The 27,542-nt window shown below is 38.1% G+C and overlaps 1 protein-coding gene and 1 pseudogene across 1 annotated transcript in view; one reads left to right on the top strand and one right to left on the bottom strand.

Annotated features, from left to right (window-relative positions):
• Positions 1-18,343, bottom strand: part of AQP9 (aquaporin 9) — a 44,373-nt gene extending 26,030 nt beyond the window's left edge. The window contains exon 1 of the mRNA XM_090270665.1: positions 17,993-18,343. Within this exon, the coding sequence (XP_090126791.1) occupies positions 17,993-18,103 (111 nt within the window). The 5' untranslated portion in view covers positions 18,104-18,343. The remainder of the gene's footprint in view (positions 1-17,992) is intronic.
• Positions 1,732-3,662, top strand: LOC150016557 (ADP-ribosylation factor 4 pseudogene; annotated as a pseudogene).
• Positions 18,344-27,542: the final 9,199 nt, after the last annotated feature.

Raw genomic sequence — 27,542 nt, 5'->3', positions numbered from 1 at the left:
GCGGAGCTCCTTTCGACTGCCTCAGCTGTCTGTTCAAAGGCCTTTGCTTTCATACTCTTGTATGGTGCAATGTTGCATCAGCTTTTGATTAACACATGTACTTTTGTGCCATCTTAATAAGGACATGCTGATTATGTTGCTCTACCGCTCATGCTCTGAGAGGGTAGTGTTGACCTTCGGATAGGCATGTTGTCTACCACACTGTACCGCCTATGCTTGAGGGGTTGCATCATCCCTCTCAGTTGTTGCTCTACTGGGTATGCTCTAAAGATGGCTTCTGAGTTGACAAGACTGATGCCATCCTAGTTCAGGCCTGCTTGCCACAGCTCATGACACCCATTCCCACTTCTGCATACCCACTCATGCTATACCTTCCAAGCAGATTCTTTTTTCCTTGTACCTTCCCCAACCAAACCCATTCTATTCCTTACACTGAGTAAAACCCTACATTTTTCTGTGGGACTTTTTTCTGACAATGTAAGGCCTCATGGGCTCTTCCTCTTCTTCTACCATATTTTTACAATGTCATTTCATTATACTGATATTCCACTTTGCCTATAGCACTCCCACCAAGACCATAATGTCCATCCGGGCATGTTGGGCTACTTTATATTCTATGTTATAACAACAGTTGATGAAAGATACCAAAATTTCTAAACACAGGCAAGGAAAAACCCCTGTGTAAATAACTTTTCAAAAGAAAAAGTTAGTTTGGGGGTAGAATGTGAAAAGTAGGAGGTGTAATTTCTAAGAAATATCTGTTGGGACTGTTGGGAAGTTCCCAACTGAGCCATGACCTCTACAATAAGCTAATTACTGGATACAATGTAAAACCTAACGTAATGAAGTGAATATCATGAATCAAAATGCTGAGGATGGAAGAGAACATAACAAACCCACAGATTTTCTTTCATTTAACTTTTTGCAAATCTCTTGCACATCTATTAGAGTATTTCCTTTAAGGTATAGACCAAGATATTTCTAGCACAGTACACAGCACATAACAGACTCAATAAGTTTTTTTTTTTTTTTTTTTTTTTGGTGAGTATTAAAAACTGAGCCCTTTCAGAAAAGGAGCAGTCAATGAAGGTTAGAAATTCCTTAGGAAAATGTTTGCAAATGCATGTAACCTGGGGTCAGGGATCACTGGGGAAACTTACAATGACTGCAAGGGGTCTGTGAGTCTTTGTGCACATCAAACATTGTCCAAAAAAGGGGGAAAAAACATGTATTGTGTCTATCTTTTGTGGTTCAGTATTTTCAGAATTAAGAAAGGGTCCTATTTCACAGAGTTCTTCAAAATTTTTGAAGTTGAAAAGAGCTCCTTGGGAAACATTGTCGTGGACTTTAATAAAGGCTGTATGAAATGTTTGCTACCTTTACTTATCTGTTTAGGGTGGTGTGAATAAAAGAATACAAACTCCAGCTACCATCTATTTGTTGTGTTCTTTGTGCCAGGCTCTATGCTAAAAGTGCTGTACCTGTATTCCTTCATCATCATCCCATTATTTACTGATAAGCACCCTGAGAGGGAAGTATTATTATCTTTGTTTTGTGGATGAGGAAATTAAAGGTGAGAAAGGCTAAACAGTTTTCACAATGTTATATAATGAAAATAAAAGAACCAGGACCAGAATTTGATCCCGTGTCTGTCGTAGAGGCCTGTGCTCTTAAATAACACACTGGATGAAGCAAGATGTTATCATAAGCAAACAATGCCACCAAGAATCCATGGAAATAGTTAAGGAGAACACTGGGGCTCCACAGGATGTGGAACCAGCTTCTTCTCTGCATATTGAAAGTGAAGAGCTGTTTGGGAATGTTGAATGCCTTGGAGATTCCAGGCAGCAGCCGTATGTTAGCAAACTACTCAGTATCAAATGCCTCCTTGCAGACCAGATAGTCTCAGAAGAAGGGATTGAGGCTGAAGCCCATTTGGGAGCCACTTTATAGGTCCTGGTCATTGGGCTAGGACAAGTGGATATTCTGGTGACATCAAAGATTATTACTTGGGTTTAAAAAAGAGATACCCCAAAACTTGTGGTTTTTCACCGAAGCTTTTTGTGACCTGGAGAAAAGTTTTTTTTAGTTTCATTTCCCTTTTTTTTCTCCCAGAGGTCAATGAGACACATTGGTGATTAAGTGCATTTTTTTCATTTCTTGCAAAACCTATTCACTGATTTCTATTCGCTTGACTTCTAGCTCCCCTTGCATAAACAAATTCCACTAGATGACCAAGGCCTCCCCAGGGGAAAAGCAGACCTCAAGGTAGAGTTCAACCCTTCCCTGCTATCTCCTTCCTTCACAATATCTCCCAACTTCGTAGTCATCAGAGGAAGGCATACTCATCTTGCTAATGCTGACCAAATCTGCCTAGTAGGGATGTGTGGGATGACGTAATAGTAAGATGGGCCTTTTCCACACTGATGAACCACACCTATGAGCCACATAGAGTTCTTGTGGCATTGGGTAGCATTTGGGGAACTTACTAGCATTCACAACACCAAGACCCAAGCAGTCAAGCAATTCCCCCACCCACGCCTGCCCCTTCTGTAACTTTTACTGAACCAGAGCCAAGGAAGTAACCCTGGTGGCCCTTCTAAAATGCCCAATACCTCCAAAGTTCACTCAGCTAGTATTTATTTATAATTGCTCTTTTAAAAACTTTTCTAAGAGGTTAATTTTCTCCTTTAACTCAGTAGTGACAGTTTTGGGCATGTTTGCAGCAATAATATGTAGCTCAAGAACATGAGTCATGTATGATTCTTTGCCTTATACATTGCTGCAGGCCTTCTTGGAAATAGGCAAGGAATATATTTCGAGTGAAAAATGTCCTTCAGGAGATAATCTCTCATTAAATGATGCAAACATTCATGAAACAAAAGTCGGCATTAAAAAAGCATGCCTGGAGTTGTCGAGCAGATCCATGTCCCTTAATCCTTGTACCGAAGATTCGTCTGACACCCAGCTAGCAAGCCATCCCCACCGCTCTCTTGCTTCCTCAGCTCCTCTTCCTCCTCACTCAATTTGCCAGGACTGAGAAAGTACAAGCCTGGGGAAGCTCCAAATCCCTCTGCTCCTCCCATGGCCAGTGCCACTACTGCCAGGGGCCTCACCATCTCCTCCTCTTCTCCCACCTCTTCTGCAAGAAACAGATGCATATTTTGATGGTTGGATTGGTTGCCGCTGGCAAGATGACCATTCTATATAAACTGAAGTTAGGAGAGATAGTCACCGCCATTCTTAACATTGATTTTAATGTGGAAACAGTAGAATAGAACAACATTTGTTTCACACTATGGGCTGTTGATGGTCAACATAAAATAAGGCCTCTCTGGAAGCATTACTTCCAGAATGCCCAGGGTATTATTTTTGTGGTAGATAACAACGATCATCAAAGAATTCAGAATGGAGCTGAAGAGCTGCAAAAAATAAAATAAAAGGTGCTTCAGGAAGATGAGTTGCAAGATGCAGCATTGTTGCTTTTTGCAAACAAATAGAATTTGCCAAATGCAATGGCCATCGGTAAAATGACAGATCCATAAGGTCTTCAGTCTCTTCCTAACAGAACATGGCATGTTCAAGCCACTTGTGCTACACTAGGAAGTGGTCTGTGTGAGGGACTTGACTGGCTGTCAAGTGAGCTTTCAAACGTTAAATGAAACTGAACCAAAAACATGTTTGATAGAATTGGTCTAGGCTTGTTATGACAAAATTAGTTTGCATCTTGGTTATTAAACAATATCTAGGACTAGTTTGGGAAGAATATTACAGCGTCTAAACTTACTTTGTTAATTATTATTTACCAGGTATAATGTTGCACTTTAGCAATATGCTTGGTTTTAAAAAATTCTCCTTACCTTGGGAAAAAGTATCCTCTTTTCATTTTACTTCCCTTAAGCCTAAATACCTGGACTTACTGTGACACTTTCAGATAAACCCGTTTGGATGCTTTTTTAACCCACAGCAAATAATGTTTTAAAGTTATTCCCTTGCTACTTTACTAATGCCCTTATCATTCCTAGGACAGTATGCTGATTAAAAAAAAATATGTAGCATTTCATTTATATTTATTTTTCTCCCTTGCCAAAAGGATTTTCTAATATTGCTTGCACCAGCCAGAGAAATGCTCCAAAACACTACTGAGATCTCTTATACTGAGGAACTTATTTTTTCCCCATTATTGACTCCCAGCTTCCATCAGCCAAGCTTACCTTGGTGTGGTTTGGATTCAATAACTATAATAATTAGTTCTGTGCTGCTAGCAGAGTTCATATTGAGATGATTTTTAATATCTAGTGGATTGTCTTTCTTTATATTTTATCTTTTCTATGTTGTATGTTGCTTTTGTTATCAGCCTGACTCTGCCCAGTTCATGATCTTTCTGCTGAGGTTTTATTGGTGAACATATCTTCATTAAGATTTTCTGGAAAACTTATCAAATTCAAATGAATAAATTTTCTTCATAACCTATTTGGAATTATTCCTAAAAAGATAATAAGATATGTAAAATTTTAAAAAGCATGTCAGTGGCAGTACTTGTATTATGAGTAAACTGATCTGTTTTATGTGTGTGTGTCAGATATGTATACACACATATACACCCACATCTGTTATAAACACTCTCAGTCCTCATAATCACCTGAGGGGGAGGAAAGCTCTGCTGTTATCATCTCAAGAGACCTGGGGACAAAGAAATGAATTTGCCTGAAGACATACAACTAATGAAAAGATCTCTTTGAACCCAAATTTAACATTTTTGTCCAAAGTTTTGTGTTCCTTCACTTACACTAAACTGCCCTCACCTATACCTGAACATAAATTTGTGCTTTAGAAGTCTGTCTTTCAAAAATTCAAATTGTAGAAAACTAAGATCCCCACCCACATCTACAAGTACCTCTAACTGGGAGTTGGCACTCACTCAGCCACTTCTTCCTTTCTCTCCTGCATTAGAAGTGCCATATATGGTGCCTGGTGCTAGCAAAGATGCAAACAAACAACAAAAAAGAACAGGTCCCCTGAGAACTTACAGACCAATAGAAGAGGTGAGATAGCTGAGAACTGATAAGAATCATAAGAAAAGTTTAGATGAAGTGTGGTACTGTTATTTAATGTTACAAGCTTGTTATTAATGAATGGCTTAAGCATTTATGCCGAGGGAAGGTGTGCATGAAGATACAGTTTTGTAATTCAGCTTAGCTGAGTAGGTGATGGTTATTTTAACATTTAAGTCTCCTCAAATTATTGAACCACCTGATGTACTATTGAATCTGAGCTGTATAATGTATGCACATGAGTGCACAACAGACTGGCCTAATAAGAAATTTAAGATTACATGAGATTAAGACTTTTCTTCTGATATTGCTTAAAATAAAAATGGGTTTCATAGTATTGTATTGACAAATTTGGTCAGGTGGTAGAATGGGGGGAAAAAAGGACCACTATCTTGTAATATAGGAACTAGATTTCAAATAATCAGGCCTGTTATAAACAAATGGCTTAGACCATCACAATCTCTCCATTTGCCCATTTCTTTTGAAAATATTTTGTCCTTGTAGAATGTAGTTAAGGACACTTTAGAGCAGAGCCACAAGCTGTTAGTCCATGGCTCATAGATGTGTTTTGTTTGGCTCACATGGTGATTTTTTTTAAACTTTAGTAATTATTGACAGTATTTAAAAATAGAAAAATTACACATGAAACTCTTGATTTCTGGACATTCTTGAAAAACTGGAAAATCTGATAAAGACTTTTACCACTCTTATTCAGCCACAGAGGAGAGGGTCGAGGTGGCAGGTGCCCCTACGACAGGGCACATACTGCCTATTCTCTCCCTTGCCCCATCATGCCCACTTCACTTACATTTGTTACCTGCCTGGTCACAATAAGATTAGTGGGTATTTACTGCATTCTTAAGTCTTGGAAAGAGAAAGCTAGTTAGCTTTTGGTGTCAGTGGCTTCCTGGCCCCTGATATCACAGTGATAACATGCCTGGGCTGAGACGCAGCACACTCCCAGTTTCTGGAGGAAGGAGTTGGACTATCTTCAAATGAAGGACTGACTACAGGTAAAACTTTAAGATGGTGATGCTATGGAGGCCAAGAAACACAGTCCCCATTCTTGAGAAGGGCATCAATTTGGAAGAGATTCCCCTCCCCCTATGAACATTTTGCTCTTTGCAACTGGAGAGAAAGGAGAATAAATGCCAATCAGTTGGTACAGCATTCTCTGCAAACCTCGGCTTTCCCGCCTGTGCTGTAGGCATGTGTTACTGGAAGTCCCACATCCTGCTCCACCTGTCTACATATGCCTATTTTGTTCATGTGACTATATGCATTGGAACATGTGATAATAATAGTAACCACAGCAATACCAACTAATATTTATTGAGTGTCTTTTATGAGCTCAGCACTTCCCATACAACAGCCCTATGAATCGGGTCCTCTTATTGTCTCCATCTTACAAATAAGGAAGCAAAGCTTAGAAAGGTTAAGAAGTCAAGATAATTTCTCATGTGCACACAGGTGTGACTGCACATAACTTTGACCTCTGGATGGGCGAATGGGCACGTATTTATAGCAAGTATGGTTTGACCCAGGCACTCTTACACACATTACTTCCTTCATTCCTTCTAATCCTCAATCCCCATTTAAAAAGTGGAAGACTGTACAGCTTGACAAAATCCAATTCTGGAGACAGGTCCTGTGATTCCCAGCTGTCTCAGTGGTTCTACTTGTTCCCTTTATTAGGACAGAGTGCATATGTATACACGACTTTCCAGTCAGTTAGTTTCCCAATTTAAAAAAATAAAACTTTCTCAATCATAACAAAAAATAGTCACAAAGGACCAGGACTGAAACCTGGACATTCTGATTAAAGATAAAGTATTTGGTGGCATGCAGCCTGAGAGAATATCAGGATGACATCAATCAACCATTAAGTACCAGCTGTACTTGAAAAGAGATATTAGGGCAGGCTCACAGAAAGGGAGGAATCTCAAATCTGAGACTTGAGAAGCAGGTGAATGGGCAAATGGCCAGCTTCAGAGCTCTCTGAGTAGAAAAAAGTACCAAGAACAAACTTGGGCCTCAGAAATGAAAGGTGATTAAACTCCATTATTTCTGCTAGGCTGAAAAAAAAACAATGCTCTTCTTTTCTGACCGACACTGCATCCCTCAGCTCATCCCAAATAATGCTCGCTTTGACAAGAGCTTGATCATGATCCCAGGGCCAGAATAAAAACCTAATAAAGTACTTCTTTATTAAGGTGCGCATGTTCATATCAGGCTGATCATGGGTCTGAGTGTGCTGTTGTGGACAAAGGTTACTAAGGTCAGTCCTGTTTATTCAGAGTGGCCCAATGATATCAGTTATACTGTGGTTCACTCTCAATCTGCAAGATTCCTAAAGATGGAGGACTTCTGGAAGCTGAGTTGTTTTAGAGTCATCCTAAGCCCTTCAATTCCTAAAGCATATTCCACAGATCATCAGTTCCATGAGATGCTCCTCAGTAGAAGGGATCTGTGGTCAAGTGAATCTGGGGACAGCTATATAGTCTATTCCTCTGTTAGCGATTCCCAGGGAACATTTAAAGCCTCTGATAATTTCCTCAGTTGAGAAATCTTCTTAACTTGTTTTAACCCAGTGATTCCCAAGCATATTTGGGAAACACAACATATTTTCTTGCACTTAGTTTCTTATCTGCATTTCATGGAACTAGAGTTCTTCAGCACCTATTCTGAGCAACTCCCTAAAACACTTGGAAGTGACGAATGCTGCTGAGCTCTTTTGTGGAGAAAAGGGTAGTGAAGAAAATATATATGACATGTAAAACTTTTTCAATTACAAAGGCTATAAAATAAAATTTAAGAAATTTATCTCTTTCCCATCTCAGATTTTGAATTTTATTCTCCACAGGGAGCTAATATCAATACTTTATGGTATATTTTGTAAAAAATGTGTGTGTGGAGGTGTATGTGTGCAGATAAGAGTATTTTATAAATACAATCTCTATCTACTTTTTCCATTTGATAGTTTCAAGAGTTATTCCATATCAGCATATAAAGATTGGCTTCACTGTCTTTAATAGCTATATAAGGGTTCGTTGCATGGATGCACCCTCACAATGATATACTTTACAAAGTGCTCCCTTCAATATTTCCAGTACTCACCTGGCACCATACATAGGTATTACGATGTCATTGACTATGTTACTTATACTGTACTTTATATCCCTGTGACCGTTTTGTGATTACCAATTTGTACTTCTTAATCCCTTCAACCTTTCACCCATTCCCAAGTCCCCTCCACTCAGGCAACTATCAATTTGTTCTCTGTATCAGTGAGTCTGTTTCTATTTTGTTTGTTTATTTATGTTGTTCTTAAGATTCCACATAAGTGAAATCATATGGCATTTGTCTTTCTCTGACTGACTTATTTTACTTAGCTTAATACCATCTAAATTTAATCCATGCTATTGGAAATGGTAAGATCCCATTCTTTTTTTGTGGCCAAGTAATAGCCTATTGTGTATATGTCTATTACATATATATATATATATATATATATATATACATATATATATATATATATATATATACACTCGTCTATTACAATGCTGTAATGAACATAGGGGTGCAGGAAGATATTCTTTTGAATTAGTGTTTTGGATTTCTTCAAATATATACCCAGAAGTGGACTCACTACCCCAACTTCTTTAACCACCCATCTATGGATAGAGGCATAGGGTTTGGGGGAGAGCTTCTAAGGAAGTCTAAACTTTCAGACAGAGACTAGAGCATGTGGCGGATTCTAGTCTGAGAGGGACTAAGCCCTCAGTTCCTTTTGGTATTTACTGGCCATCCCTGGTCCGTGTCTTAGCCTGACCAGCCAGTCTATCAAGATGGAGAAAGGGAGGGGGGGGGAGACATATTTTGCTGGCATATTTTCACTTAAAACACTTGCTTTCTTTTTAGGTAGCAATTCTAGCTCAGACATGAATAAGTTGCTCACAAGATGATGGGAGTAATCTTCACTGCTGGACTGCTTTAACATTTTGATCAGTTCTATTGATTATCTCACTTTCATGAGGCTTATCTTCCTCACCTGTCCTTCACTTTGTGCCATATCTTCATCACAAGGCTGATGGGTAAAAATGAGCCAACTTCTGTTCTCATGGTTATGTTCTGCTTTCTTGTCAAGTAATGAGAATATGTTGCAATGGACTTTGTTACCAAAGAAAAACCAACCAAACTCACTTCTGGGAAGCAGAAAACAAAAGTCTTGTTTCCCCTTTGAAAGTCAAAGAAACTAGCAAGTTTTCTGGGTCAAAATTAAAACCCAGGGATCAAAAGCAGAGTTCTGTTGGGCGGAATCAAGTTGGCTTTAGAAGTTTGCGGCTCTTAGGTCAGTGACCCAGAATAGACTTTTATCACTAGGCCCTTTGGAACTCTGAAATTTTGAAATTTTCCAGGCTGGTCTGGCTCTTTATGTTCAAGCACCTATACAAATACAATAGGAGTTCTAAAAGGAGAAAACGGAAAGAATGGGGGCAAGGCTTTGTGATAAAGCTGAGAGTTTTCCAGAATTGGTGAAAATTGTAAATAGCTAACTTGAAGATGAACCATGAATCCTGAGACTACAAATAAAATAAGATAACCGTAGTCATATTATAGTGAAATTTCAGAATAGAACAGAGAACCTCCTCAATATAACCAGAGAAATGCAGACAATTAAGGGCAAAATTAAATCACCAGCAATAATAGACATTGGAATGACACCTCCAAAATGTCAAGCAAAATCAATTATCAACCTAAAATTTATCATTGAACCCTGAGAGTGAAATAAGACATATTGAGGCAAACAGAGACTGAGAAAATTTCTTTCACACACCCTTCTTGAAAAATTTCCTAAAGAAAGTTTTTTACTGCACAAAGAATATTGCACCTGAAAGAAAGGGATGTATGAATGTAGTAATGATTAGAAAATAAACTGATATATGTTAGTAAATTTATATAAGTACTCACGAATTAGGATTCAAAATTTTAATATTGTTCAGAAGGAGATGCTAATTCACTTTACACTTCATTAGCTCAAGAATACATCTTTTATTTTCTTAAGTAAGGGTAAATACTTATAGAAAAAGCAAGTAGGAGAGAAAATGAAGAAATAAAGAAAGCTGATCCACTCAAGGAAAGGGTATAATAAAACAGAAACTGCTTAGACAATACTCTCAAATTCCATCCATGCTATAGAAAAGGTAGGAGTTCCTTCTTTCTTTCTGCTTTGTAGTATTCTATTGTGTAAATGTACAGCAGTTTCTTGATCCACTCACCCACTGATGGGCACTCAGGCTGTTTCTAGCACTTAGGGTAAGTGAAATAAGCCAGGCAGAGAAAGACAAATACCACATGATCTCACCTAATGCAAGAAACTAATGAACAAAACAAACAAATGAGCATAATAGAAACAGAGGCATGTAAACAAGGAACAGACTGACAGTGACTAGAGGGAAGGGAGGAGGGGAAAAGGCAGGAAAGAAGGGAAAGGGTCTAGTCAGGGAATTAGTATGAGTGACCCATGGACATGGACAACTAAATGGGGATGGATTGTGGGAGAAAGGGGAAGTGGGCATAGCAGGGGAGAGCAAAGCGGAGAAAATGGAACAACTAATAGAAAAACAATAAAAAATAAATAAAATAAAAACAAACAGCAACTACTGAGTAGAAAACAAAAACATTGGTGTTAAAAATTAAAAAGAGGACATCACAGGTAGAGATTATTAAAATCACAAGCAAGTATTAGGAAAAATCATTTCAAAATTATTGCTCTCTGAAAGTACTAACAATTTGAAAGTAAAAATGAAGTACAGTTGCCTAGAAAAAAATGCAAACTGCCAAAATGGAATTAAGAACAGACAGTCTAAATAAGACATAACTATTAGAGAAACCTCTCACACACACCTATCTTTCTCTACTCTCTCTCTCTCATTTTCAATGCATACGCAAAATAATCTTCAAGGAACAAATAATCTTCATTTTACACAAAATGTTCCAGAAAATATAAAGAGAGAGAAAGAACTCCTGTTTATTTAATGATTCTACTATAACCTTGGTAATAAAGCTAGACAAGGACAACATAATAAAAATAATTTATAGTTCAAAGCCTTAAGAAAATATTTCAAACTAAATGCTGCATGGTTAGGTAAGGATTAATCTCAAGAATGTAAGGATGTTTTAATGCTAAAAATATTGATCAATGTAATTTTCTTCATCAACAGATAAAAGAGAAACCTCTATGCTTATCTCTATAGATGTAGAAAACTTATTTTTTAAAAATTCAGTGACCCTCCCTAATGAAAGTTTTGGTAAATGAAGAATAAACAGGACTTTCCTTACACAAACCAAGAGTGTCTAGCAAAAATCTAAAGAAACTATCACACTTAATGTTAAAACATGAGAAGCAGATTCTTTAAAGTTGAAAATAAAACAAGAATGCCACAATTACAGCTTCTTATAACATTGCACCAGAAGTTTTAACTGCAATAAGACAGAAAAAAGTTAAATATTTAAGACCTAAAAAGAAAGAAAATTAGCGTTCTTATCTTCTCAGAAAAAAATATCTGTATCAACACAGTCTAATAGAACATTTTGCAAATGAGGAAAAAGTTCTATATCTGTGCTAATACAGTAGTCAATAGTCATATATGGCTCTGGATCACTTGAAATGGGACTCCTAAGACTGAGGAACTAATTTTCAAAACTTTATTTGTTTAAGTAACCACAAATGGCCAGTGGCTATCATATTTAACAGCTTCAATCTATATAGAATATCATACATAATCTATAGACTTATTTGAATTAATGAGAGTTACCAAGTTTGCTGAGTACAAGATCAACATAAAAAATCAATATTGTTCCTAAACCCTGTAGTAACCAATTAGAAATGTAATTGTAAAAATGTACCATTCAGCACTGGCTGGTGTGGTTCGGTGATTTGAGTGCTGGCCTGCGGACCGAAGGGTCTACTTGTTTGATTCCCAGTCAGGGCACACGCCTGGGTTGTGGGCCAGGTTCCCAGTTGGGGGCGCATGAGAAGCAACCACACATTGATGTTTCTGTCCCTCTCTTTCTCCCTCCCTTCTCCTCTCTCTGAAAATATATAAAGAAAATCTTTTTTAAAAAAATAGTACCATTCATAGTAGTAATAATATCCAGTAGGAACCTAGAAATATATTAAACAAAATATATATGACTAATATCAAGTAAATTATAAAAACTTAGAAAGAAATATAAAAAGCAGACCTATGAATGAAGCACTATTTTATGTTCATGGGTAAGAAGATTCAATATTTGAAAGATATTAGTTCTATCCAGAATAATATATAAATTCAATGCAATTTCAGGCAATATCTCTAGAGAGTATTCATAGAACTTGATTAAAAAATCCTAAAATTTGTGTAGAAGAATAAAAGGTTAAAAGTAGCAAAGATGATACTGAAAAAATAATACGGAAAAAAATACCAGATAAAAATTACAAAAATATAAGGCATCAGTGCAGGTTTGGACAGAGAAATCAATGGAACTAAATAAAGTCCAGACATACAACCACATTTGCAAGTGAACTGGTATATAATATAGGCCAACACAATCCATAGAGATAGGACAGACGAATCAAAAATGGTACTGAACAACTGGCTGTCCTTCCAGATAAAGACACACCCACTCTACATCATACACCAAAATAAATTCTAATGATTTAAAAACCTAAACACAAGAAGCAAGATATTAAACTATAAAAAGAAAACACAAAATATAATATTTGGATTTTAAATAGATACCAATATCCTATAACCAAAAAAAAAAAAAAAAAGAAAAAGAAAATTTAAAATGTGCAGAGGATATAAACAGGCAATTTACAAAAAGAATCTAAAGTTTCAGTAAACATGAAAAGATGATCAACTGCACTAAGAATTCATAAAAATTACTAGTGAAATTACATTTCTTATATGTCAAAAGGACAGAAATATAAAAGATGGATAATATGGTCAGTGAGTATGTGGAAAATGGTAACTCACATGTTGCTGCTAGTAGTATAAATTTAAAATCACTTTGAAGAGCAATTTTACAATACCCATCCAACTGAAGATGCCAGCCTGAGGGCCACGAAACCCTCTTCTAAGTATATACTCAAGAGAATCTCTGGAACATGGATACAAGGAGACACATACAAGATGTTCATTGCAGCAATGTTGGTAGTTGTGACAAATTGCAATCAACATAACAGTTTATGAGGGTGCTGGATACATAATTTGTTTTAGCCATATTGCACAATGGCTAAAATAAATTACCTTATTTCTACATGTCTCCAAATAGCTGAATCTCAAAAAGAGTCTTGATTGGGGGTGGGAGACAGAATCTCAAATTGTAGAAGTTGTGCAAGCTATGAAACCATATATGTAATCTTTCAAAACATACAGAAGAGTAACATTGTTACAGGCAACAGCGGTAAAGGTTCAAAGACATACAAGGAGAATGGTTAAGTAACCTCAGCACAGTGAAGAGATGAGATTTGACCCTAACCCCAACTCCACCATACACTTGCCTATGAGTAAGTTGCTTAATCAACTGAGCCTTGATTTTCTCAACTGTAAAATAAGAACAGTCCCTTTACATCATGAGATTTTTCAAGGAATGAGTGTCTTGGTATAAGAGTACACTCAGTCAATGTTAATTAACCCCTTCACTGTCTTTTGTTATCATCACTATTTGAAATGAGAGAACCACGCCTCTTTAATGTCCTGCTTCAAGGACCTTTTATATCCACTCCACTGGACGTACAGGGCAATAGCCCTCCATGTTTAGCTCATTCACACATTTAGACTGTGGAAACTTGGACTTTCTTGCTGTGGCCGAAGACCCAAGTACAGAAGTGCATATCCATGAAAAGCTGTGTACAGGTGAGATAGACTGTGGATGGCCTTTCTGATGTGCTGCTGTTGGTTGAAAGAGCATTTGACAGATTTTTGTGAGCATGTGGGTCTCTGTTCCCTCATGTGAGGGATACACAGGCTGGACAAAAGAGACCACTTCATTCCAAAGCCAGTTACTTTATCTCCTTGAGTCCTCATTTCTCCAGCTGTTTGTGGGTGATAATAAAGCCTTCCTAAAGCAACTATTGGGAGGATTAAAGAACTATACACACAGAAGCTAACGAATGGTAGGTACTTACTACATGGTTCCTACTTTTGCAGCTCAAGGCTTCTAACTTCTTTATTTGTGATAAGGAAGATGCATTGCAGACCTCCTCCCTGACATTAGCAAAGGCAAAAAGCCCTATCTATCTTAATGCCTAAAAAAGCCAAATTCGAGCTAGTTCTTTGGCTTACGATGTTATTATTGTTGTTTTTAGTTGTAGTTGACTAAGAATTTTTCATCAACTGTCTCTTCTCTTAATGCTACCAGTAAGTCTGTAGTAGGCAGTTAGGCATGAGGAGAGTAGGAAATACAGGCCAGGTGCAGAGGGTCACCAGGGTGGAGAGCAGTGGGCAAAACTACAAGCCCTTGTACACCACTCCCTTAAGTATTTACCCCGGGTGCCTTTCACAGCCAACAGATGTTAACGAGTTTGAGTGGCTTTCTCTAAGAGCAAGGGTCTTTTTCGGGAGTTGTGAGGCAGGGAGGAATGACCCCAGACTCCCAGGGTTTGAGGGAAAAAGCAACTTCGCAAACATGAAGGACTAATGAATGCTGACTATCCTCTGCCATGTTTTTAAGGCTCCCTTTCCCCTCCTGCCTTATTAAAATGCAAAGATTTTTACTAGAGAAAACAAGGCAAAATGAACATTTTCTAATAAAACAGATGATTACTTTGGAAATCTTGAGCAAAAACATATAGATTTCTGGATTAAGAAATGATTGTGTTTGTGCAGCCACTTCTTGTCTACCAGAAGGGCCTCAAAAAAATTGAAACTTATAATCACAATCACAGATTTCATAAGAGCTCGCTTTAGAAAATAAACGTACAGTATAGATGGAAACCGAGCCTTTCAGGAATGGATTGGCTTTAGGCAGAAAATACAGGGTTAAATTTTCAACATATATTAGTAAGATATTATTTCTTTAGCTCCCATCTTGAATCCTAGCGGAAGACACAGAGCTAGTTAAATGACTAGTTTTAAAGAGAAAACCACAGGCCCCAAATGGCATCATTCGTGTTGAAAGCCCATGATACCAAAACTAGATTTTTTTTTAATCCTCACCTGAGGATACGGGGAGAGAGAGAGAGAGAGAGAGAGAGAGAGAGAGAGAGAGAGAGAGAGACAGACTGAGACTCCAACCAACTGAGCCATCTGGCCAAAACTAGATTTAATACCTGATTTAATTGCAGTTTCAACTTCTCCCAGATGAATTTTCCGGCCAAACACCAGTAAGGTAATTTGTCCTAAGTAGTCTCTCCAATCTCCCCAACTCATAGAAAGAGGAAATCTGTAGGTTAAAAAACCCTTCCTTTTGCCTTGGTTGGTGTGGCTCAGTGGGTTGAGCGCTGGCCTGCCGACCAAAAGGTTGCCAGTTTGATTCCCAGTCAAGGTGCATGCCTGGGTTGTGGACTATGTTTCTCTTCCTCTCCTTCGCCCTCCTTTCCTCTTTCTCTAATAATAAATAAATAAAATATTTGGGAAAACAAACAAACAAAAAACCTTTCCATTTTTTTCCCCAAAGAAGAGGTGTCCTGGCCCCAAAAGGATCAGTTCTTTTTCTTTAAAACCTTCCTAATTAACCCCCTGCATTACCCTATAAAGGAAGGGGCCTTGCCTGAAATGATCCACTCTAATTTCTTAATGCCATCTCCTTCTGCCTATAAAACCTCCTTTTTTAAAAAAAATTTTATTTATTTATTTTTGGAGAGGGAAAAGGAGAGAGGAAGAGACGGAGAGAAACATCAATGTGAAAGAGAAACATTGATTGGTTGCCTCTCATAGGCCCCTAACCAGGGACCTGTTTTCCAACCCAGACATGTGCCCTGACTGGGAACTGAACCAGCTACTTATTGGTCCACAGGCTGGCACTCAATCCACTGAGCCACACTAGCCAGGGCTAAAACCTTCCTTTTTGTACAACTCCTTGGACCACCCTTCTAGTTGCTAGCTGGGATGCTGCTCGATTAATGAATCGCTTAATAAAGCCAATTTGATCTTCACATCCACTTGGTTGAATTTTGTTTGTTTTTTGACAGTAGAACAGTGAGTGGCTGAAAGCAATTTTCACTTACTGAACTCAGACAGGATGGGATTATGAAACAGGCTCTTGTTAAGACATGAAGAGTTTTAACTTTTTGGTTGCAAAATGGATGTTTACTTCACTTCCTCCTCTGTGTTTTCTGCAGAGCGCTCAGAGCTGTGACTGAATTTGCTTCAGTTTCTCCAGACCACACGTTACTGTGGAGCTGAACTGTGAGTTAGTGCTGACAACCACTTTCTTCTTTGGGACCAAACTGTCAAGTAGCATGACTGAGGGTTTCTGTCTCCTTCAGGACAATTTTCCAGTAAGCAAAGACTGGAATCAAAAGAATCCTGGGCTTTTATGGCTCTTTTCCTTCGAAATCTCCCCTTCCTAACCATGTGAGATCAGCCCAGAAGGAGTGGAAGAAACTGTCCATAGGCTTTGAAAATACCTGAGCGAATAGATAAAAAGAAGCTGCCGGAGACCAGAAAACATGACTCTCTCTTTTTTACACTAATTCAATTTTTTGAGTTCACATTCATTTCTCAATCTTTTCTTATTCTCCTAAATTACTATGTATTCACCCAAAGAAAATAACTTTTTAAAAATTAAGATATAACTGACATATAATATTATATTAGTTTCAGGCATATAAAATAATACTTTGATATTTGTGTATATTGTGACATGGTCACCACAATAAATTAACATCTTTGACCATATGTAGTTACAATTATTTTCTTGTGATGAGAAGTTTTAAGATCTACTTTCTTAGCAACTTTCAAATATGCAATGCAGTATTACTAACTGTAGTCACCATGCTGTACATTATCAAAGAACTCTCAATGTACAAAGTTCATGGGCAATTCTCTATAACCTTTAGAAAAATGAAATTATTTATACATGGAGTAGGAAATCCTTGAGCAGATTTTTTTAAAGCCAGTTAAAATCAGTAGTAGCTACACATGAGGATAATCAAAGATTTAATTTTCTGTTCACAAATTGTCTGGCTCCAGCTGAAAATCCAGGATCCAGAGAATGCAGGAACACACAACAGGATAAAAACTGAGAGCTCATGCCACTCAAGTATACTTTCTAGTCTTTTATTATGAGATGTGCAGATCTCTACGTAAAATCCTCAAGAGATTTACAATCAGTCCTTCTTTTAGGTACATGAAAAGTTCTTGTAATTGTCTAATTAAAGATCTTTACAGATTAGCTTTAGTTAGAGATAAAAAATGATACAAAGCCAAAACTAGACTACAGTATAGTACACTATTTCCACCTGGTACAATTTTCAACTTAAGAATCAAGTGATCCATCTGTCAAAACAATCTTTGTCAAGCACTTGCAATAACAAGCTATTTCTTGCTATCAAATTTATTGACTGTCAATACTTCAAGTGACTAGTCACCTCAATGTTTGTGTGAAACAGCAGGGTCTAAATCAGTTAATCAATGAGAAAAATTCCTAGTGTCTGACATTAATCACAAAGCCATCTTCGAGTCAAGCAAATCTCTGAAGTGAAGAAAGTACTTTACTCTCCCTCTTCCACTTCCATCAGCTCTTGTGGACAAACAAAATGAGTAAATGGAAACCTAATATTGGGGCAACTGGGTAGCCAAAGAGCCTGGAAGTAATTTGCTGCTTCCTGGAAGAGATGAATCCGATGAAGAATTTAAAGAAAAGAAACCAAAACAAAACTCTCCACCACCAGCTAGGTTGATAGGCGGTATTAATGGTTGGAACACAGAAAATCAGCAAATACTTACGACCATTATAAACGTGCCCAAGAACTCGGAGAGTGTTTCTTTAGCTAAACTGCTCTTCAGGACCAGTCTCTGCTTGAAGCTTTTCCTCTTTTGTCTCTTCTCAGGCTGCATCCTGTGGCTTCTCCAAGGACTCTTTCCAATACTTACTTTGTCTGATCCCTACTTCACTCACACAGGAAAAGGAAGTTTGACAACTGCTCATAAATTCCTTGAGATCTCTGATGAGATTATTTGACTCCGCACTGTCCGGATTACAGCCCGTGACTTAATCCTCTTCTGGTTAAATTGTCACTCCCTGTTCACTGCTATTTATTTGAATTAGCAAGTTAAAGCCTTTGAAATCTCCAAAGAATCCTTTTACATTTTTTGTGCCTGGTGAATTAATCATTACCTTTATTCTAAAGGTACTCTCTCTGTGTTGGTTCTTTTTTTTTTTTTCTTCAAGAGATGTGTTGGTTGTGTTGCCAAACCACAGCGATGGGCTCTGCTCCAGAAGAGATTTCTATGTTACACAATGGCAAGCTTCTGATTTTTTTTCAACTATTCAGAAGTGGGTGGTTGAGGAAACCAGGTATATATACGTCTTGTGTAAATGTTCTTTTCTGAAGGAGATTGTCACACAAATTGGAGAACATGAAGAAAATATAGATGTGTCTTTCTGTAAGATAAATCACTCTTGTTTTCTTCTAATATCATTTCAGTGATCCCTGAGAGAGGTAACATACAAAGGCACCATTGCAAATTTCACACTGCAAGTCTGTAGCACAAGATGGGATCTCCTCCTCAGTTACTGAAACTGGACTTCATCTACTGAGGATAGTTTGGGATCCAAGAATCAGAAAGATGGAAAAGACAATTTGTTGAGCTCCTTCTGAAGAAACATTCCAAACCAATTGTCTCTCCTTTACCATAAAATATTTAGGCAAAAATACATAGAAAATAAACAATAGCAGCCTGAAAATTCATACTGCTTAAAGATCACTGAGCTACCCCAATTAAACAAGAAAGTGGGTAAATACACCTAAATCGAGCTTCTAGGTTTTCAGTTTGATGAATTACATCCTTTCAGGCAACAGTGTTGAGAACCAGCTTCTTGTCATGTCAAATATTCAAGCTTTGTTTTTTTCAAAACTAGTTTGTTTGAAGAAATAGAATCCAGCAGTTGTTTCTGAATACAAAGGCTGTCCCATGCTTCCTCCCAACCGTTCTACAGAGAAGCCGGCTTTGTTCTAGGCCCTCCCTTATCTTTGCAGGAGGCCAACAGTCATTTCCACCTGTTGAGGCAGGCTGGATGGGAAGGAGGAGAGGTCTGGAGAAAGAGCTGCTGTAAGTTTAAGGGCAAAAGAAGACACCTAATCTGTAGCTAAAACAGATAATTTTGGCCTAAAAAATTTATATCTTGCCTGAGGACACACCAAGAATAAAGCATTTTGGCTTTAATTGCTGGATATCATTGCCTAGAAGAGTTCATTATAATCACTCTATTCCCAAACCCAGAGGATGAACCAGAGAAACAAAACTTCATTGCTCTGACTATAGCTAATTCCAGACAGAGGTTTATTTTGGTCTCTTCCTTGGCTCATCTAAGAAATATTTACGGCATACCCATTATGTGCCACACCCTGAGCCTAGCAAAAACATGGAGTTCTTGCCCTTCCCGAGCTATAAGAGTCTGGTGAGGGAGACAGACGTAAGTGAAATAATCACACACGCAGAAATATGAAATGACAACTGAGCTGTATGCCATGAAGTCGGGGGACATGAGCGAACATCACAGGGAGATTTTGCCTTGTCAGAAAGATCACTCATGGCTCCTCCAAAGAAATCATGGCTGAGCTGAGGTCAGAAGGAAGTGTAGGGGTAAGTGACAGGTACTGGGGAAGGAAGAGCATGTAGTGCTGGGGGATTAGAGATGGAAATAGTACGGTGCCTATCTAAGAAAGAAACAAACTCATTGCAGCTGGCTTCCAGTGCTGGTGAAGGAGTGGTGCAAAACGAGCCTGAGGCTGTGGGCAGGGCTCAGACCTCACTGAGCCTTGTAAATCATGTTTAGGGCTAAAATCAATGAGTCGTTGAAGTGGTTTAAGCAGGAACAGGACACCAAGAGATTTGAGTTTTGAAAAGATCATCCTGGCTGATGAGATAGAGAGCGGATTGGAGGAGACCTGACGTGGTCATAGGTGGACCCATTGTGGATTATTACAGAAATCTAGGACTGGGCAGTGGCTTTGACAATAGAGAGAAATAGCACCATTTAAGAGTTTTTAATTTCTTAAATGAGAAGTCTTGATGGTTTGAATATAGAAGATAAGGGAAAAGGATTCATCAAGGTTGGTTGCTCGGTTCTTGGCTTGCTGGGAAGAGGTGCTAAGCAACAAGAGAGCAAACTCTGGAAGAGGACCATGATTGTAGTGGAAGATCATGAGTTCTGCTTGTGCTGAGTGAGCCTGATGGGCTCTCTGGTGCTTCTGAGAGAAGATGTCAAGTAGGAAATGATATGGGTCTGGATTCAAAAGGAAGGTCTGTGCACACATAGAGATGATAATTGAAGTCATGCATAAGGATGAATTTACCTAGGGAAAGAGGTTGAAGGGAGCAGAGGCCGAACATTTCGTGCTCAGGTAGAAGAGAATGAAATCTTTATTATTTTTTATTCTATCTTCAAACAACAGTCACACTTTTCACCTCTGTCACCATGAACAACTCATCATCAAACATAGTTTACACTCCCCAGCCAGCCACCAAACAAAATATTCAAAATCATCCAGAGAAGGTAGACAATGGATAACATATCTCCTCTACATGGGAAGAGATATTAGCAGAGCCACTCTCCTGCCAAAGTTCCTATTGGAAATATGGGGCTGCTTAATTTCTTTCATGCATTCATCCAGAAAAAGCTTTTCTTGAGTATCACATGTCAGGCACAGTATTAAGCAGTGAGAATTCAAATATGAGGAAGAAAGATCTCTACTGGGTAGAATTATGAAAAAGACATCCAAATGAACACATCATATAGTAAAATAGAAGTATATGCAAAGTACTGAACCAAAATTCCAGCTATCAACCCACAGACATCTGAGAGGGCACTGTCTATTGCCAAAATATTCACTCATCCTGCCCCCAAAAGTTTATTGTGCTCTCCTAGATGCAATACCATGCTGAATGTCCAGGGTTCACCTAGCCAGATCTTCAGTTCCCCCCTGGCTTTGTCCCTCCCTGATCCGGACATTCTCTTCTTCGCTATCTGGCATGCGATCCAACAAGCATGGTGTTCAAAAGGGTAACCATCTCATCCTCTCTCCTCACTTCTCCAACCTCTTCTGCTTGGGTAACTTTATCTCTCCTCTAGTTCAGACGCTCCTTTTATGGCCACTGTTGGGAGTGTGCCGCCATCTCCTCTTTCAAAATCTTTTACCCCAGGATACATCTCAATGACCAAAACTTTTTGTTCTTGTGTTTCACCCACTCTCTGACTTTCCAAATCTACTTTATATACTCCTCATAAATCCCAGTCCAGTCCTCTCTCTCCACTCCATTCTTACCTTGTGATTACTCAAGTTAATGATGCACTTACCAACATCTCAAGTCCCATTGACCCATCAACTTAACCTCCACAGTCACATTGCCAAAACTCAACTCTGGGTATACACAGTCATTTATTTTTCTCAAATATGCTCTTCCCAGGTTGTTAAATAATGCTGGAGAAAATCATATAAATATATTAATTGACCTTTTTTCAAATAATTACGATCTAGTATCAACAGTGGTCCCATATCCTTAGTTAACCTTCAGAGACTGTGATTTGGTAGATTTGAGATGAAGCTCAGGAATCTCACAAGCATAATTCAGACACCATGCCCTATTTCATTCTATGCAGCAGCAATACGCCTCTTCTACTCCACTCAGTTCCCAGTCCCAGCCCTCATACTCAGCCAATGACCATTTCTTCCAATCCATTGGGAAAACACATGGGTTCATTGGCTATAATACTGTTCGTGTCCCTGCTCCAAAAGATGTCCTAACTTTATTTATGTTGTCCTTGTACCCTTCTTCCTTCTTTCTAAATTAGCTGTGATACTGGTGTACTGTTCCAGCCCCTCTGGGAACTTGGCAGATTAATGTTCCCCTCACCCTCCTAAATCTCTTCCCACATCGGCTTCTTTCCCAGGGCCTAAAACAAGCTTAAGTTTTACCTAGCCTTAAAAATATTTCTTCAAGCCCTGGCTGCTGTGGCTCAGTGGATTGAGCGTCCACCTGCAGACTAAGTGTTGCTGGTTCAATTCCCGGTCAGGGCACACGACTAGGTTGCACATCAGGTCCCCATTTGGGGGCGCGAGTGAGAGGCAACCACACAGTGATTAAAAAAAAAAAAAAGAAAGAAAGAAGAAAAAAATTTCTTCAAAGTTACTTTGCCTCAAATTTCATTGTCTTAGTCAGTTTGGCCTACGAGACCTATAGACTGGGGGGCTTAAACAACAACCATCTTCTCTCACAGTTCTGGAGGCAGGAAGTCGGAGCTTAGGGAGCTAGTGTGGTTGGGTTTGGGTGATGACCCTCCTTCTGGCTGACAGACAGCCACTTTCTCACTGTGTCCTCACATGGCTAGAGATAGCTCTGGTTTCTCTATCCCCTTTTTAAGGGCACCAGTCCTATCATGGGGACTCTACCCCCATAACTTCATTCAAAACCAGTTCCTTCCCAATGATCCCAACTCTAAATACTACAATATTGGGGATTAGGGCATGAACATATGAATTTGGGGGGGACACAAACCTTCAGTTCATGGTAACCATTTTCTCTCTCTCCTTCACTTTCTTTTACATTTTGGGAAGAAATAACCACTTCCCCTTGAGCATAAAATCATATTATATTGAAAAAAATTCAGAAGTATTGAAATTAAAACAAAAAAATTCTCATAATCCCAGACCAGGGATGTTCACTATAAACAGGTTAGAATATATCCCTCCAGAATTTTTTTCAGTAGGTCTATTTCTTTTTTTCCTCAAAAGTGGGATTATAATTTATATGCTAAAGTATATGTTCCACTTAAAATATTTCATTCATCTTTCTGTACCAATGTGGAACTCATGTTTTTAATGACTGTGTAATATTCCAATGTACAAGTATGCCATAATTTAAACAAGTTTCTTTTAATAGTTTGTTATTTTCAATTTTCACATTAAATGAACATCCTTATGTATATATTAGATTATCTATCTCTTTGCATAACTGTCTAAAAGTTGAATTACTGGTCAAAGGTTATATATATAAAATGTTTTTAAAGTACCTACTTCTCCCATTCTTTTCAATATATGTTAATGTAAACACTTTCAATCTTTTTCCAATCTAACAGCTGAAAAAATAATATTGTTTCAGTATGCATTTCCTTGGTTAATAGTGAGGCATCTTTCATGTGTTACTATTTGCATTTATTATTTTATAAATTTTTTATTTTTGTCCTCTACCCACTTTTCACCTATAATGTTCAGTATTTTATTTATTAATTTTTGTCATTTTTTACAATATAAAAATGTAAAAATATAAATATTTATCTGTTATATGTAGCAGATGATTTTCCAGTTAATCATTTATCTTTCACTTAAAATGGTAGTTTGACAGCCATATAGAAGTTTACAAAATTTATGTACTTAAATTCATTAACTTTTCCTATAAAGTTTCCAACTTAATATTAATGCTAAGAAAGATCTACTCTATCCAAAAATTACAAAAATATTAAACTTTGTCTTATATTTTATTCATTATTTTCATGATTTTACTTTTTACACTTGTTTTTCATTTTTCTAGAATATATTATGATGTATAGTGTAAAACTCTAATATTTTTCCCCAAATAGTTTGACAAGTTTTTCAACACTATTTGATTTGAAATTTTATCTTTTCTGTATAAAAAAATTCCCAGAAGTAAAATTGTGATTTTAATTAGTCTTGCTATACTTCTTTACTTTTACTTTTATTTTTTTATTTTTAAGTATATTTTATTGATTATGTTACAGTAATCCCAACTTTTTTTCCCCTTTACTTCCCTCTCCCAGTAACCCCCTTCCCTCCAGCAATCCCCCTTAGTTCATGTCCATGGGTCATGCATATAAGTTTTTTGGCTTTACCCTTTCCTATACTATTCTTAACTTCCCCGTCTATTTTGTGCCAACCAATTATGCTTCTTAATCCCTGCACCATTTCCCCATTTCTCCCCCTCCCCGCTCCCAGCTGATAATCCTCCAAATGATCCCCATACCTATGATTCTGTTCCTATTCTGGTTTGCTTAGTTGGATTTTGTTTGTATTTTTTATATTAAGTTGTTGATAGTTGTGAGTTTGTTGTCACTTTAATGTTCATAGTTTTGATCTTCTTTTTCTTAAGTAGGTTCCTTTGACATTTCATATAATAGTGGCTTAGTGATGATGAACTCCTTTAGCTTTACCTTGTCTGGGAAACACTTTATCTGCCCTTCCATTCTAAATGATAGCTTTGCTGAATAGAGTAATTTTGGTTGTAAGTCCTGGCTTTTCATCACATTGAATACTTCTTGCCAGTCCTTTCTTGCTTGCAAAGTTACTTTTGAGAAATCAGCTGATAGTCTTATGGGCAACCCTTTGTAGGTAACTCTCTGCTTTTCTCTTGTTGCTCTTAAGATTCTCTCTTTATCTTTAATCTCTGGCATTTTAATTATGATGTATCTTGGTGTGGCCTCCTTGGGTCTAGCTTGTTTGGGACTGTCTGTGCTTCCTGGACTTGTATGTCTATTTCCTTCGCCAAATTTGGGAAGTTTCCTTCATTATTTTTTTCACATAAGTTTTCAATTTCTTGCTCTTCCTCTTCTCCTTCTGGCACCCCTATGATTCAGATGTTGGGATGTTTAAGATTGTCCCAGAGGTTCCTAACCCTCTTCTCATTTTTTTCAATGTTTGTTTCCTCATTCTGTACTGGTTGACTATTTATTTCTTCCTTATGTTCCAAATCATTGATTTGAACTCCGGTTTTCTTCCCTTCACCATTGGTTTTGTGTGGATTTTCCTTTGTTTCAATTAGCACAGCCTTCACTTGTTCCCTTATGCATTTGCCATACTCAAGCATATCTGTCAAACCTGTGAGCATCTTTATCACCAGTGTTTTGAACTCTATGTCTGGTAGGTTGGCTATCTCCTTGTCACTTAGTTCTCCCACTGGAACCTTGATCCATTCCTCTTTTGGGCCATACTTCTCTGTCTCTTCATCTTGACAGGCTCCTGTGTTTATTTTGCTCTGTATCTTATGTAGAGCTGTCACACCTGTTATGTTGTAAGGGGCGGAGCCTTGAAGTATTCATCAGTACAAGGTAACTCATTTTACCACGTTGTAGTGCTATATGTGGGGGAGGGGTCTGAAAGAGAACAGTGCCACTTGCTCAGCACTTGCCCCTTTTTCAGGCACTTCTCCCACTACCGTATGGGACTGGAGCCTCTCTACCTGTTGCCCTGGCCGTTGTTCCCAGAGTGGGTGGGTCTGCGGACATTCTAAGACTGTGGGGGCCCTTTAAGCAAGCGGACTCTGCTGAGAGACCAGGAATTTCTCTGCCCCAGCCCCCACTGATTTGCTCAGTCAGAAGCAATGAGGCTTTGTTTTCCCTGGCGCTGGGATCATGAGCTGTGCCATCTGGTCTGGTTCTGGGAGCTCTCCCCAGGTGTCCCTCCCTAGTTTTTAAAATGTCTGACCCCCTGCTGTTGCTGCCGCTGCTCCCATCATCACATCGTGTCCTCTCTGCCTCGGCTCTGCCCCTTCTATCTGTCTGGATGAGTATTTCTCTTTATTTCTTTGTTTGTTGGACTTTCATGCAGCTTGATTTTCTGGAACTTCTGGTTGTCTCTAGTTCTTAGTTGTGGAGGGAGACACAATGTGTCTGTCTAGGCCTCCATCTTGGCTGGATGTCTTGCTATACTTTTTGATGTTTTTCTGGTAGAGTCTTTTTATTATTATTTTCAAATATTTATTATATAGATGAACTATTGAATCATTTTTTAAGTTCCATCTCCTTCAAATATAATTAATGAAAAATATTAACTTCATGGATAAAGTTGTAATATTGGATTTTCCCATTCAGAAATATAATTCTTTTTAAAAGATATTTTATTTTTTTACTTTTAGAGAGAGGAGAATGGAGACAGAAGGAGAGGGAGATAAACATCAATGTGTGGTTGCCTCTCATGTGCCCCCAACTGTGGACTGGCCTGCAACCCAGGCATGTGCCCTGACTGGGAATCAAAACGGTCACCCTTTAGTTCACAGCCAGTGCTCAATCCGCCAAGCTACACCAACTAGGGAAGAAATATAATTCTTATTTCTCCATTTTTTCAAGTCTTTTTTAAGTTCTCAAGTAAAGTTATATTGTTTTTTCCCACTGGATCTTGCAAACTTCTAGGTTTATTTCTAAACATTTTATATTTTGTCATATTTAATTTTGGAATCAGAATGAGATTCCTTTTTTATTTTATTTTCTAACTGATCATCACAAGCAATTCTCTAGTTCTGTGTATATGTCTTGTATCTGCCTGTAAGAAACACTCACAATAAAAACTGGGACACAGGACTTGAGCAGCAAAGCGAGGCGTTTATTCATGAGTCTGCAGAGTTGGGCACACCACCAGCCAGGAGCATGTGCGTGCAAAGTAGACAAAGAAAACTGGTTTATAGTAATGCAATTAGCTCCCCCACCCTAACGCAATTAGCTCCCCCACCCCTCTCTTTCTCCCATGTTTCTCCACTACTGGTTAATCTGGGTTCAAAATCTAATGTGATTAACTACTTAACTCAGGGTGTGATTAACTAAGGGTAATTTAGTTATAGGTCTATCTCCAGTTTATTTGCAAAGTTATCTAGCTACATCTTCCTATTTCTCTATATTTGGTGACAACAATCTTCCTCCTTTTGATCCCAGAGATATTGTGTGAGGAGCTGCGGAATGTCATTTCCTCACCCCTTTTCCATGATTCATCTGTTAATCATCTCCGACTGGTTTGAGAGTCACTGGCTTGCTTCTTTATCCCTAACATGCCCATCCTAATGAACTGTCTTATAGTTTCAAGTAAGTTTGTAGTGCATATTGTTGGGAACATTGTTAGTTGCTTATTTGGTATTTATTAAACCTCTTTTTATAAACCCACTTTTTAATAGCACCAGATTTTCATTTGGGTATCCACCTTTTTTCCTGTGCAACTATAGGTGTTGGGTGGAACACAGATAGTATAAGCTTACCAGAATCATTTTTCATCCCTTGAAACCATGGCTGGTTCAGAAATAATAATGTGACTTAATCTGGGCCAATGATGTTTAAGATGAAGATTTCTGGGGTTTGGAACGGAATCTCTCACTTCTCTGAAAGTTGGAAGAATCCAGTTCTGTATCATCCCCGGACATAGCAAGGAAGCTTATAGCCCCAACTACATATTACAGACACCTATCCTATAATCAGAGAAGGAAAACTCTGATTCCAAAAAACCTCCGCTGCCTTGCGGCATACCTCTTCAGGGGAAAGGCTAAGGGAGTAAACCCCGAC

This window comes from Furipterus horrens, unplaced genomic scaffold (genome assembly GCF_987537825.1).
Source record: "Furipterus horrens unplaced genomic scaffold, mFurHor1.1.pri manual_scaffold_3, whole genome shotgun sequence".
NCBI classification, from domain to species: Eukaryota; Metazoa; Chordata; class Mammalia; order Chiroptera; family Furipteridae; genus Furipterus; species Furipterus horrens.
The sequence above is the reverse complement of the archived record's forward strand: the minus strand, read 5'-3'. Positions and strand labels throughout refer to the sequence as shown.